We start from the raw sequence: 12068 nt of genomic DNA, 5'->3' as shown, positions 1-12068 counted from the left end.
ATTCTGTAGGTGATTCTGGTACTGTTATGTTTAGCTTTAAGGTGTTGCTCAGGCGTTAAGGATGACAGGATGAGTAGGACTTTACTAGCATACTGTCAGACCAAATTTGAGAAGTACCAGTAAACTTAGAGAAATCTAATGTTAGAGAAGGAAGAATGTTTTCATTTTGGAACATTTTTTACAGGAGTCATTTTATGATATTTATCTTTAAAACTTGGTGTTCCAAAAAATTTTTCTTTACAAATCAAATTTGGAGTAGATTACTTGGTGTAAGATAATCCTGTTTCCAAGTATCGTTTTCATCTAATATCATTAAAATATGGTTTAATTAATGAAAATTGCACTTTCACATAATTTTGGTCATTTGTTATATAAAAATAGTACTCCTGTATTAGAAACATTTTCTTGCCGGGCGCGGTGGCTCACGCCTGTAATCCCAGCACTTTGGGAGGCCGAGGCGGGCGGATCACAAGGTCAGGAGATCGAGACCACGGTGAAACCCCGTCTCTACTAAAAATACAAAAAATTAGCCGGGCGCGGTTGTGGGCGCCTGTAGTCCCAGCTACTCGGGAGGCTGAGGCAGGAGAATGGCGTGAACCCGGGAGGCGGAGCTTGCAGTGAGCCGAGATCGCGCCACTGCACTCCAGCCTGGGCGACAGAGCGAGACTCCGTCTCAAAAAAAAAAAAAAAAAAAAAAAAAAAAGAAACATTTTCTTAATTTTAATCCTAAATTACAGAATTAGTTCATGCTTATAAGGATTTCAAAAGTATAGAAATACAGAGGGAAATGTAAGAGCTGAGTTTCCTCATTACTAGTTTCGTACATATTCTTGCAGACCTCTTTTCTGTGCATTTATTAGCATGTGTAACTTACATTAGAACATGTTTCTATACACATGCATATGTGTACGATATTTTTAAAACTATATGGCCCCTTAATTTTTTTTTTTTTTTTTTTTTTTTGAAACGGAGTCTCACTCTGTCCCAGGCTGGAGTGCAGTGACACGATCTCGGCTCACTGCAACCTCCGCCTCCCGGGTTCTCCTGCCACAGCCTCCTGAGTAGCTGGGATTGCAGGCACACACCACCATGCCTGGCTAATTTTTGTATTTTTAGTAGAGACGGGGTTTCACCATGTTGATCTCTTGACCTTGTGATCCGCCCGCCTTAGCCTCCCAAAGTGCTGGGATTGCAGGCGTGAGCCACCGCGCCTGGCCAAGGATGTTTTATTTTAGCCCCAATGGCAGAGAAAATATATTCTTTCTCTTTTTTTTCAATCCAGAGAGAGGGTCTCACTCTGTCACTCAGGCTGGAAAGCAGTAGTTCAATCATGGCTCACTGCAGCCTGGAACTTCTGGACTGAAGTGATCCTCCCGTCTCAGCTTCTGAGTAGCTGGGACTGGGACTACAGGTGTGCACCACCATTTTTTTTAGAGACAGAATCTCACTATGTTGCCTAGGCTTGTCTTGAACATCTGGCCTCAAGCAGTCCTCCTGCCTCAGCCTCCCACTATATTGGAATTACAAGTGTGAGCCACTGCGCCCAGTCCACGTTTTTTTTAAATAGGTTTTCTTTTTTTTTTTTTTTGAGACAGACTCTCCCTCTGTCATCCAGGCTGGAGTGCAGTGGCACGATCTCGACTAGCTACAACCTCCACCTCCCAGGTTCAAGCGATTCTCCTGCCTCAGCCTCCCAAGTAGCTGGGATTACAGGCGGGTACCGCCACACTCTGCTAATTTTTGTATTTTTAGTAGAGACGGGGTTTCCCCATGTTGGCCAGGCTGGTGTTGAACTCCTGGCTTTAAGTAATCCACCCGCCTCAGCCTCCTAAAATGTTGGGATTACAGGAATGAGCCACCATACCTGGCCCTAAATAGGTTTCTTTTCTCCTGTACAAACCCTTCTCCAGTATCCAGGCCCTCCCTGCAGAATTTTAAGGGGGATCCCCATCTGGGTGAAGGTGGGAGACGGTACGGAGGGGAGCCAAGTAAGGAAGAGTGTCTCTTGGCTGGTTTGGGCCAAAAGAGAAAAGCAAAAGGAAAGAGTGAATTTTATTTTAGTTTATATTTTGTTACTTTATTTTGTGGAGTCTCATTATGTTGTCCAGACTAGGGTGCAGCACTAATCACAAGCATGATTCCAGCACATTGCAGACAAGCTCCTGGGCTCAAGGGATCCTCCTACCTTAGCCTCCCGAGTACCTGGGACTTGCAGGTTTGCGCCACCATGGCTGACCTGGGCAGGGTGGAGGCTCAGCCTGAATTTCCAGGACATGGTGATAATATACTAACTAGAAGCATGTTTTTTTAAACAAGGTGAAGGTCAGTTTTGTATAATCTATGATGTTTCAGATTCCAGTGAATTTCCTCTGGACAGTGGGGTGCAGGGAAGACTCTGATGGCATTTTCCACATTCGAATTTTCTGCTCATCATGTTCTCAGAATGTAAAGAGCTGGGGTGCCATGCATTTCACTTTCCCTCCTTGGAGACCAGTTTCCAAAGCTTTCGAGCAGAGTGTTTTAAAGAAGCATCATGTAAACATAGGACATATGATGGGAATATGAAATTGCCTGCTTGACATTTTATTTACAGTTATTGGGAGTTAATAAGTCATATGTGTGTATTTTCTTCCTAGGTTCATTTTCCAGACACTGAAAGAGCAGAATGGCTAAATAAGGTAAGATTAGAGTATACCAAATACCGTCTATCAGTGGAATTGGAGGATGAGATACCATCTTTCCATATTTGGGAATTTGCATGTTGGTAACATTTGAGCTCGTTTGGACTTTAGTGGGTTGGCTTCTGCTCCCCAAAGACCTCAGTCATAACAAATGCATTTCTTTTCTTTCCAGAGAGTGAGAACTGTCTCTTTGACTTGAGAAAAGTATAGGCATGTGCATATTTATATCTCTGGCCATGTGTCTTCTTTTCTGAACAACCAGGGCTCAAATCTATTTTATAATAATCATAAGTTTTAAGAAACATTACAAAGAAAGAAATAACTTACAAGAAACTGAATAATCGATAACAATCCTTTTTTTTTTTTTTTTTTTTTTTGAGATGGAGTTTCACTCTTGTTGCCCAGGCTGGAGTGCAATGGCGCGATCTCAGCTCACCGCAACCTCCACCTCCCGGGTTCAAGTGATTCTCCTGCCTTGGCCTCCCGAGTAGCTGGGATTACAGGCATGCGCCACCACACCCGGCTAATTTTGTATTTTTAGTAGAGATGGAGTTTCTCCATATTGGTCAGGCTGGTCTCGAACTCCCAACCTCAGATGATCGCCTGCCTCAGCCTCCCAAATTGCTGGGATTACAGGCGTGAGCCCCTGCACACAGCCAGCAATCATTTTTTTAAAGGTTATGTTTTTAGAACAGTATACCTTGAATTAGATCTGTTTTATCTCTGTATTTCGTGCATCTTTAGGGCTACACAGTGAACTCAGATGTTGATAATGATCACTTTAAAGTGCTGGAAGTTCATTTGTCATTAAAAATATAGGTGCTTATTAATATGTATACAGTTGAAGAACTATAAATATTACTGTTGTTTTCAGCAACAAGTTGAAACCACAGGACTTTTAGAAATCTTTACATGTGCTGACATACTTACACAGAATATTTAACCAGAATAACTAGTTCCTGCAACGTATTAGGTAATCAGTAGTTGGTTTTTCTAATAACTTTTTAGAATTTAGATCATGTTGATTTTGCATAACAAGAAGATCCTCCCCCCTCTTTATTTTCAAAACCAGGTTTGGTCCATTGCGAGAGTTTCTCACGAGCACTCGTGTGTGTCATGCATTATAGCATTTTGTTTACACTGAGTTCTTTTTCCTTTCCAGACTGTAAAACACATGTGGCCTTTCATTTGCCAATTTATAGAGAAGTTGTTTCGAGAAACTATAGAACCAGCTGTGCGGGGAGCAAACACCCACCTCAGCACCTTTAGTTTCACGAAGGTCGACGTGGGCCAGCAGGTCAGTGGTGTTCTCTTAAGTATCCTCACATGTGCACACAGTCAGACTGCTGTGAAAACATGAAAAACACTTTTTATTTTTTTTTGTTTCTTCTTGAGACGGAGTCTCGCTCTGTCGCCCAGGCTGGAGTGCAGTGACACTATCTTGGCTCACTGCAGTCTCCGCCTCCCAGGTTCACACTATTCTCCTGCCTCAGCCTCCCGAGTAGCTGGGACTACAGGCACCCGCCACCACGCCCGGCTAATTTTTTGTATTTTTAGTAGAGATGGAGTTTCACCATGTTAGCAGGACGGTCTCGATCTCCTGACCTCGTGATCCGCCCGCCTCGGCCTCCCAAAGTGCTAGGACTACAGGCGTGAGCCACCGCGCCCAGCCAAAAAACACATTTTCTTTCCATTTTTTTTTTTCAGACGGGGGCCTCACTATGTTGCCCTGCTTGGCCTCAGACTCCTAGGCTCAAGTGATCTTCCTGCCTCAGGCTCCCAACTAGCTGGATGTATGTTTTTTAAACAACTTCGATGAGCCCAGTGGCTCATGCTTGTGATCCCAGCACTTTGTGAGACCTGAGCTAGAGACCAGCCTGGGCAACGAAGTGGGACCCCGTCTCTGCAAAAAAGTTTCAAAGTTAGCTGGGTGTGGTGGTGCACGTGTGTGGTCCGGACTACACGGGAGGCTGAGGCAGGAGGGTCACTTGAGCCCCAGGAGGTCGAGACTGGTGAGCCATGATCGCACTACTGCATTCCAGCCTGAGTGACAGAGTGAGACCCTATTTCAAAAACCAGACAGCTTCAAATTATGTTCTGAGGAAAATTGTTCACCAAGAAGGTCTACCGGGTGTACCTGCATTTCCCACTCAGGCTCTGCCTCCAGCCGCGGTGCCTTTTCCCGTCTGTCAGGAGGCCGTCCTGCTGCCCTCTTGCCCTCACTGCCCCTTCCCATCTCTGTCACTCAGGCTCTGCCTCCTGCCACGGTGCCTTTTCCCATCTCTGCCGGGAGGCCGTCCTGCTTCCCTCTAACCCTCACTGCCCCTTCCCATCTGCCGGGAGGCCGTCCTGCTGCCTTCTTGTCCGAGGTGCTCTCTTGGCCATGTCAGCCTCCGTCGCATGGCTTCTCTTTAACACTGACATTTTCCCCTCACGTGTCTTTCTGCTCCGTGTTCTTCTGTCAGCACGCCCTTTTCGCGCTAGTTTTAAGTAGTCTTTCCTGTGAGAGAGTTTGATACGTGAATTCATGCTAAATGTGCAGTAATTGACATGTTTAAGGTGTTTACCCCTCTCGGGATGTTAAAAAACAAAACTAATGACTCTAATGCTGGTAAGGTAGGTACACCATTCATTACGTAGGTGGAAGGAAAGACGAATTTTGTTAACGGAGTCACATTATGTAAAAAGGAAAGCTCTACTTCCTAATACCACTTCTCATAAAAGCCTCAAGTGTACATTTAGTTGATCATGGGAAGTTTTTCTTTTTATTTTATATTTTTAAATCAGTGTTTAAGTAGCAACAGTCCAAGGTAACATTTTTTTATATGCCTAAAGACTCAGAACGTGAGAGTTCTTATAAACACACACACAGTCCGCACATGTTGGTGCACGCACAGCAGAGTAAGCACACAGACATCCCCGCACAGTGTGGTTCAGGGTTGTGATAGATGTGGCTGCGGGAGGGTCTGGCATGGCCACTGTGTATTTGTCACCTGTTAGTGGGCACCCGTGTCCACCCCATGCTCTCCAGGGTGCTGGCCACCTTTCTCCGTCAGAGCTGACTTTCTATGTGCAGAGAATGCTCTGTCTCAGAAGCAGTTACTCCAGACCCAGTGCCTCCTGTGCAGCCTTACATGTGACACCTGCCTGTATGTGCTGCTGCTTTTCTTGTGGCATGCCTGAGGCGTGGCCATCCTGTGCAAGAGCCCGTGTCTCTACACAGGACGCCTGCGGGACGAGCCCGTGTCTCTACACAGGACGCCTGCGGGACGAGCCCGTGTCTCTACACAGGACGCCTGCGGGACTAGCCCGTGTCTCTACACAGGACGCCTGCGGGACTAGCCCGTGTCTCTACACAGGACGCCTGCGGGACGAGCCCGTGTCTCTACACAGGACGCCTGTGGGACGAGCCCGTGTCTCTACACAGGACGCCTGTGGGACGAGCCCGTGTCTCTACACAGGACGCCTGCAGTACGTTTTCAGTGTTGACTTTACCTTCAACACCTAAAATGGTAACCACAGATGGGGAAAAACATAATTACAAGTTAAAGTGCCGTGTGAGTGCAGGTTAAAATCCCAGTGACAAGTTAAATGCTGTAAAGCAGGGGCTGCATGCTCTGTCTGTACATGGCCAAGTCATACATGTTTTAGCTCTGACTCCACCTTAAGTCTCTGTGGCACACTGTTCTGCTGTCTCTCCCTCCCTTCTTTCACAGCCCTTTAGCCAAGTGAAAACCATCCTAGCTCCAGGGCTGTAGAGTCAGGCCAAGGGCCACATTTAGCCTGTTATGCCCTAAGTTACAGCATGTTCATGTTTGTGGATATTTAAAATTCCAAGCTCACCTGGGTTTATTTTAGGAATAATTTAATTATGTTTGAGTTCCTTCACACACACGTTAAGTTTGATACCAGCTGAATAAGAAGGCCTTGGAGAATAGCAAGAGTATTAAGAGGAGTACTGATTCAATAAAGATAACTTTGGCATTTTCACCTACTGTACCAATGTCTTACAAGTGGCAAACCCAGGCTTTCTGATGAAGGGACGCATAGAATGGCATGCGGAGTCCTGTGCAGGGCCCTTGGCCAGACTGTGTGCTGACCAAGACCTCGGGCAGCTCGGCAGTGTTGCCTTCTGGTGTTTGTCCTTCGTTAGGTAATGCCCAGTCATCTGGAGTGAGGTTGGTCCCTTCATCTCAGTGTCATTTGGGGAGTATGTTATCTGATGTACATCATGCCTGCCCCATTTTCACTTATTAGCATAATGTGGTGATTATATTTTTAGTGCAGTCTGTACATGGCTTAGCTAGTGCCATAAAGAAAAAGCCTGGGAACTTGGGAGCATAGGAGGTGTCTAGACTCTCAGGTAAAGGCTTAGAGTTGGGTTCGACAGCTAGGTGAGAGGTGTGATTTTAATACACTCGAACTTGTCGGAGTAAGCAGTAGTACTCTAAAAGTAAGGTGCTGCTTTCAGTTTTGAGACAGGGTCTCACTCTGTCACCCAGGCTGGTGTACAGTGGCGTGATCACCACACACTGCAACCTCAACCTCCCGGGCTCAAGGGATTCCCCCTACCACAACCTCCTGAGTAGCTGGGACTACAGGTGCGTGTCCCCATGCCTGGGTCTCCACTAAGGCTGGTCTCAAACACTTAGGCTCAAGTGATTGTTTCACCTCAGCCTGCTGAAGTGCTGGGATTACAGCTTTGAGCCATCGTGCCCAGCGTTTTGTTTGTTTTGTTTTGTTTGAGAGATGGGAGTTCACTCTGTTGCCTAGTCTGAAGTGCAGTGGCACAATCATAGCTCACTGTAGCCTCAAACTCCTGCTCTCAAGCAGTCACCCCATCTCAGCCTCCTAAGTAGCTAGAACCACAGGCGTGCGTTCCCATCTTAGCTTTTTTTTTTTTACTTTTTGTAGAGCTAGGGTTTCACCATGTTGCCCAGGCTGGTTTCAGTCTCCTGGCTTCAAGCAATCCTCTGCCTTGGTATCCCAAAGTGTTGGAATTACAGACCTGAGCTGTCACGCCGGGACATGAAAGTCTTAAGAAATGAAAAATTTTGAGACATAAAGAATAAATGAAAGGAAGTTATGTTTCAAACATGGTAGTACTAGGATGGAGTACTGGAAAAGGGTCAAGTTAGATGTGAAGAGACGAGAGTAAGAGGCTTGAAAAGAGCACATATGTATCGTTACATGTGCTGACAACAGCAATCATGCCCAGTGCTTATTAACTGCTGTGGGCAAGGCATGCACTACTGTCTTGACATTTATTTTGTCGCCTAATTTCACAGTAATCTCATGAAACAGAGGCCATTGTTTTTCTGCAGATCACAGGTGAGGAAGCTGAGGAACAGGGGTTAAATAGCTGAAAATCAAGCCGCACTCTGTTATGAAGGCAGAATTTTAATTCCTGTTGTAGTCTGAAATTTAAAGCTTGTTCTCTTTATGCTGTGTTACAAGGTTTGATTTTTTTTTTAACCTCTGTATTTTAAAATAAAGCTACTTCTTATTTCAGCCCCTCAGGATCAATGGTGTTAAGGTATATACTGAAAATGTAGACAAAAGGCAAATTATTTTGGACCTTCAGATTAGGTAAGTTTTTATTTGTTGTATTTGTGTCATGGTTAATGGCGTGTAATGTCACTTAGCTGCACCTGTAAGGTGGAGGATACAGAGAGCACACGTCTTACCTGCTGTCAGTTGGAGTTCTTGTTAGACATCCAAATATTATTTACCTTCTGGGTCTCAGTTTCTAATAGCCTCGATAATTGCCATTCATAAAATGTGTTAAATAAAAAGAAGTTAAAGACACTACAAGAAAACTATGGACCAATATTCTTTATGAACATTGATTAAAAAAAACACTTAACAAAATACTAGCAAACTGAATTCAGCAGCATATTAAAAAGATTTTACACCATGACCTAGTGGGATTTATTCCCAGAATGCAAAGATGATTCAGCGTACAACAATTAGTTGATGTAATACACCACATTAAAAGGAAAAAACCGAATCATGTGATTATCTCAGTTGATGGAGAAAAAGCATTTAACAAAATTCAATACCCTTTCATGATAAAAACACTGAATGAACTAGGAATAGAAGGAAGCTAACTCAACATAATAAAAACCATATAAGAAAACCCCACAGTTAACATTAGACTCAGTGGGCTGGGTTTGGTGGCTCACACCGTAATCCCAGCAATTTGGGAGGCTGAGGCGGGCGAATCACAAGGTCAGGAGATTGAGACTATCCTGGCTAACACGATGAACCCCCATCTCTACTAAAAATACAAAAAATAAGCCAGGCGGCCGGGCGCGGTGGCTCACGCCTGTAATCCCAGCACTTTGGGAGGCCGAGGCAGGCGGATCACAAGGTCAGGAGATCAAGACCACGGTGAAACCCCGTCTCTACTAAAAATAGAAAAAATTAGCCGGGCGCAGTGGCGGGCGCCTGTAGTCCCAGCTGCTCCGGAGGCTGAGGCAGGAGAATGGCGTGAACCCGGGAGGCAGAGCTTGCAGTGAGCCGAGATTGCGCCACTGCACTCCAGCCTGGGCAACAGAGCAAGACTCCGTCTCAAAAAAAAATAAAATAAAAATAAGCCAGGCGTGGTGGTGGGCGCTTGTAGTCCCAGCCACTCTGGAGGCTGAGGCAGGAGAATGGCATGAACCTGGGTGGCAGAGCTTGCAGTGAGCCGAGATCGCGCCACTGCACTCTAGCCTGGGCGACAGAGCGAGACTCCGTCTCAAAAAAAAAAAAAAAAAGTTTTACTCAGTGGTCAAAAGCTGAAAGCTTTTTCTTTAAAATCAGGACCAACTGCAAGGATGCCCTCTTTCACTACTTCTCTTCAACACAGTATTGGGAGTTCTAGTTGGAGCAGTTAGGCAAGAGAAAGAAATAAAGGGCACCCAGGCTGGAAAGGAAGAAAGACATTTTATGTGTGTGTGTGTGTGTGTGTGTATATATTTGGTTTGTTGGTTTTGTTTTTGTTTTTGTTTTGAGACAGGTTCTTGCCTTATCACTCAGGCTGGAGTGCAGTGGCGCAGTCTTGGCTCACTGCAGCTTCGACCTTCCAGAATCAGGCAGTCCCCCCACCTCAGCCTCCCGTGTAGCTGGGACTGCAGGTTCATGCCACCATGTGTGGCTAATTTTTGTATTTTTTTTGTAGAGATGAGGTTTCACCATGTTTCCCAGGCTAGTCTCTAACTCCTGAGCTCAAGCGATCTACTCACCTTGGCCTCCCAAAGCTCTGGGATCACAGGCATGAGTGACTACACCCACTGGAAGGAATTAATCTTTCTCTTTACAGTTGAGATGATCTCATATGTAGAAAACCCTAAAGATCCCACCAAAAAAGAAAAAAGAACTCTTGGAACTAAGAAATAAATTCAGCACAGTAGCAGGATACAAAGTGAACACACTAAAATCAATTGCATTTTTATACACTAGCAATGAACAATCCCAAAAGAAAATGAAGGAAGCAATTTCATTTATAATAGAATCAAAAATAATAAAATACTTAGGAATAAACTAAGGAGGAGAAAGACTTGTACACTGAAAACTAAAATATTGCTGAAAGAAATCAAAGAAGGTACAAATAAATATAAAAACATTCTATCTTAATTAATGGATTAGAAAACTTAATCTTGTTAAGATGTTACTACTACCTAAAGCAATCCCAGATTTAATGCAATCCCTATAGTCATGAATCCAGTAAGCAGTCACCATCCAGGATATATAGAGAACTCCTGAAATTCAACAACATAACAACCAAACAGCCCTATTCAAAAATGTGGAAAGAACTTGAATAGACATTTCTCCAGGGAAGATACACAAATGGCTAGTAAGCATGTGAAAAGATACTGACCATCACTAACCATCAGGAAAATGCAAATCTAGACCGTAATGAAATACCACCTAACAACTATTAGAAAGGCTACTATCAAAAGAAACCCAGAGAATAACAGGTGTTGGTGAGATGTGGAGAAATTGGAACCTTTGTGCGCTGTTGGTAGAAATGTGAAATGGTATAGCTGCTGTGGAAACAGTTCCTCAAAACCTTAAACGTAAAATTACCATGTGATCCAGAAATCCCACTTCTGCGTGCATACCTGAAAGAATTGAAAGCCAGGACTTGAGCAGATATTTGCACACCCACATTCTTAGCAGCATTTTTTACAATAGCTACAAGGTGGAAGCAGCCCAAGTCTGTGTGGGCCGATGGATGGATAAGCAGAATGTGGCCTATATGCCTGTGTGCCTTAAAAACATGGGACTCCTGCTCCGGCTGCCACGTGCTGGACCCTGAGGACTTTATGCTGAAGGAAACAAGCCAGACACAAAGGGACAGCGTCTGTGTAATTCCACTTGTGTGAGGTGCCCGGGGGAGTCAAACTCATAGACACAGAAGCAGAATGGTGGTTGCCAGGGCCTGGGGGCAGAAGGAATGGGGAGTTAGTGTTTAATGGGGAAAGGGTGTTCATTTTGCAAGTTGAAAAATGTTCTGGAGATGGCTGGTGGTGATGATTGCATGTTATGGATGTGTTTAGTACCACCGAGTTGTACACTTAAAAATGATTATAAGGGTACGTTTTTTGGGTATTAATTTATTTATTTATTTTGAGACGGAGTCTCTGTCACCCAGGTTGGAGTGCAATGGTGCGATCTTAGCTCACTGCAACCTCCGCCTCCTGGATTCAAGCAATTCTCCTGCCTCAGCCTCCCGAGTAGCTGGGATTATAGGCATATGCCACCATGCCTGACTAATTTTTATATTTTTAGCAGTGACAAGGTTTCCACCTTGTTGGCCAGGCTGGTCTAAAACTCCTGACCTCAAGTGATCCACCTGCCTCAGCCTCCGAAAGTGCTAGGATTACAGACGTGAGCCACCTATGCCCAGCCAAATTTTTGTGTATTTTAATACAGTGTTTTACATTGGAAAACAAAGAAATTGAAGAGCTGCCAGCTACCATGCATAGCATAATAAAAATGGGCTTCCTTCCCCCCACACCCCCCATAGGGTCTCGCTGTGTCCCCTGGGCTGTGGCTCAAAAGTGGGCTTCTCTTGTCTTTCATCCTCGTTCTTCCTTGAGCTTGCTCAGGGCTTCCTGCTCCACGTGGGGCCTCACAACACACTGTGTGTGGTGCCCAGTGAGTACTGTGCACTCAGAACAACACGTGGTGTCTAGCAGCTCAGAGTTGTGTGCTTTTTTTGATCCTTTACTAAAGATCATTTTATTAAAGTGGTCATTGAGTTTCCAAAGTATTTAAATATAATGAATGTACAAAGTTGGTACCAAGTTACCTTTATTTCAGAAAGAAGCATAGACTTTCTTTAATCTAATATGGAAAAATCTGCCTCTTTAAAATATTTGGTGCTAGGGCAAACAC

At 44.6% G+C, this 12068-nt stretch overlaps 1 protein-coding gene across 4 annotated transcripts in view; it reads left to right on the top strand.

Annotated features, from left to right (window-relative positions):
- ESYT2 (extended synaptotagmin 2) overlaps window positions 1–12068 on the top strand; it is a 101442-nt gene that overhangs the window by 29687 nt on the left and 59687 nt on the right. For all 4 annotated transcript variants that reach the window (XM_001083514.5, XM_015135385.3, XM_077997841.1 and 1 more), the window contains exons 2-4: window positions 2637–2678; window positions 3844–3978; window positions 8194–8270. In XM_001083514.5, coding sequence (XP_001083514.3) covers window positions 2637–2678; window positions 3844–3978; window positions 8194–8270 — 254 coding nt within the window. The remainder of the gene's footprint in view (window positions 1–2636; window positions 2679–3843; window positions 3979–8193; window positions 8271–12068) is intronic.

This window comes from Macaca mulatta, chromosome 3, assembly GCF_049350105.2.
Source record: "Macaca mulatta isolate MMU2019108-1 chromosome 3, T2T-MMU8v2.0, whole genome shotgun sequence".
Lineage (NCBI taxonomy): Eukaryota > Metazoa > Chordata > Mammalia > Primates > Cercopithecidae > Macaca > Macaca mulatta.
The sequence above is the reverse complement of the archived record's forward strand: the minus strand, read 5'-3'. Positions and strand labels throughout refer to the sequence as shown.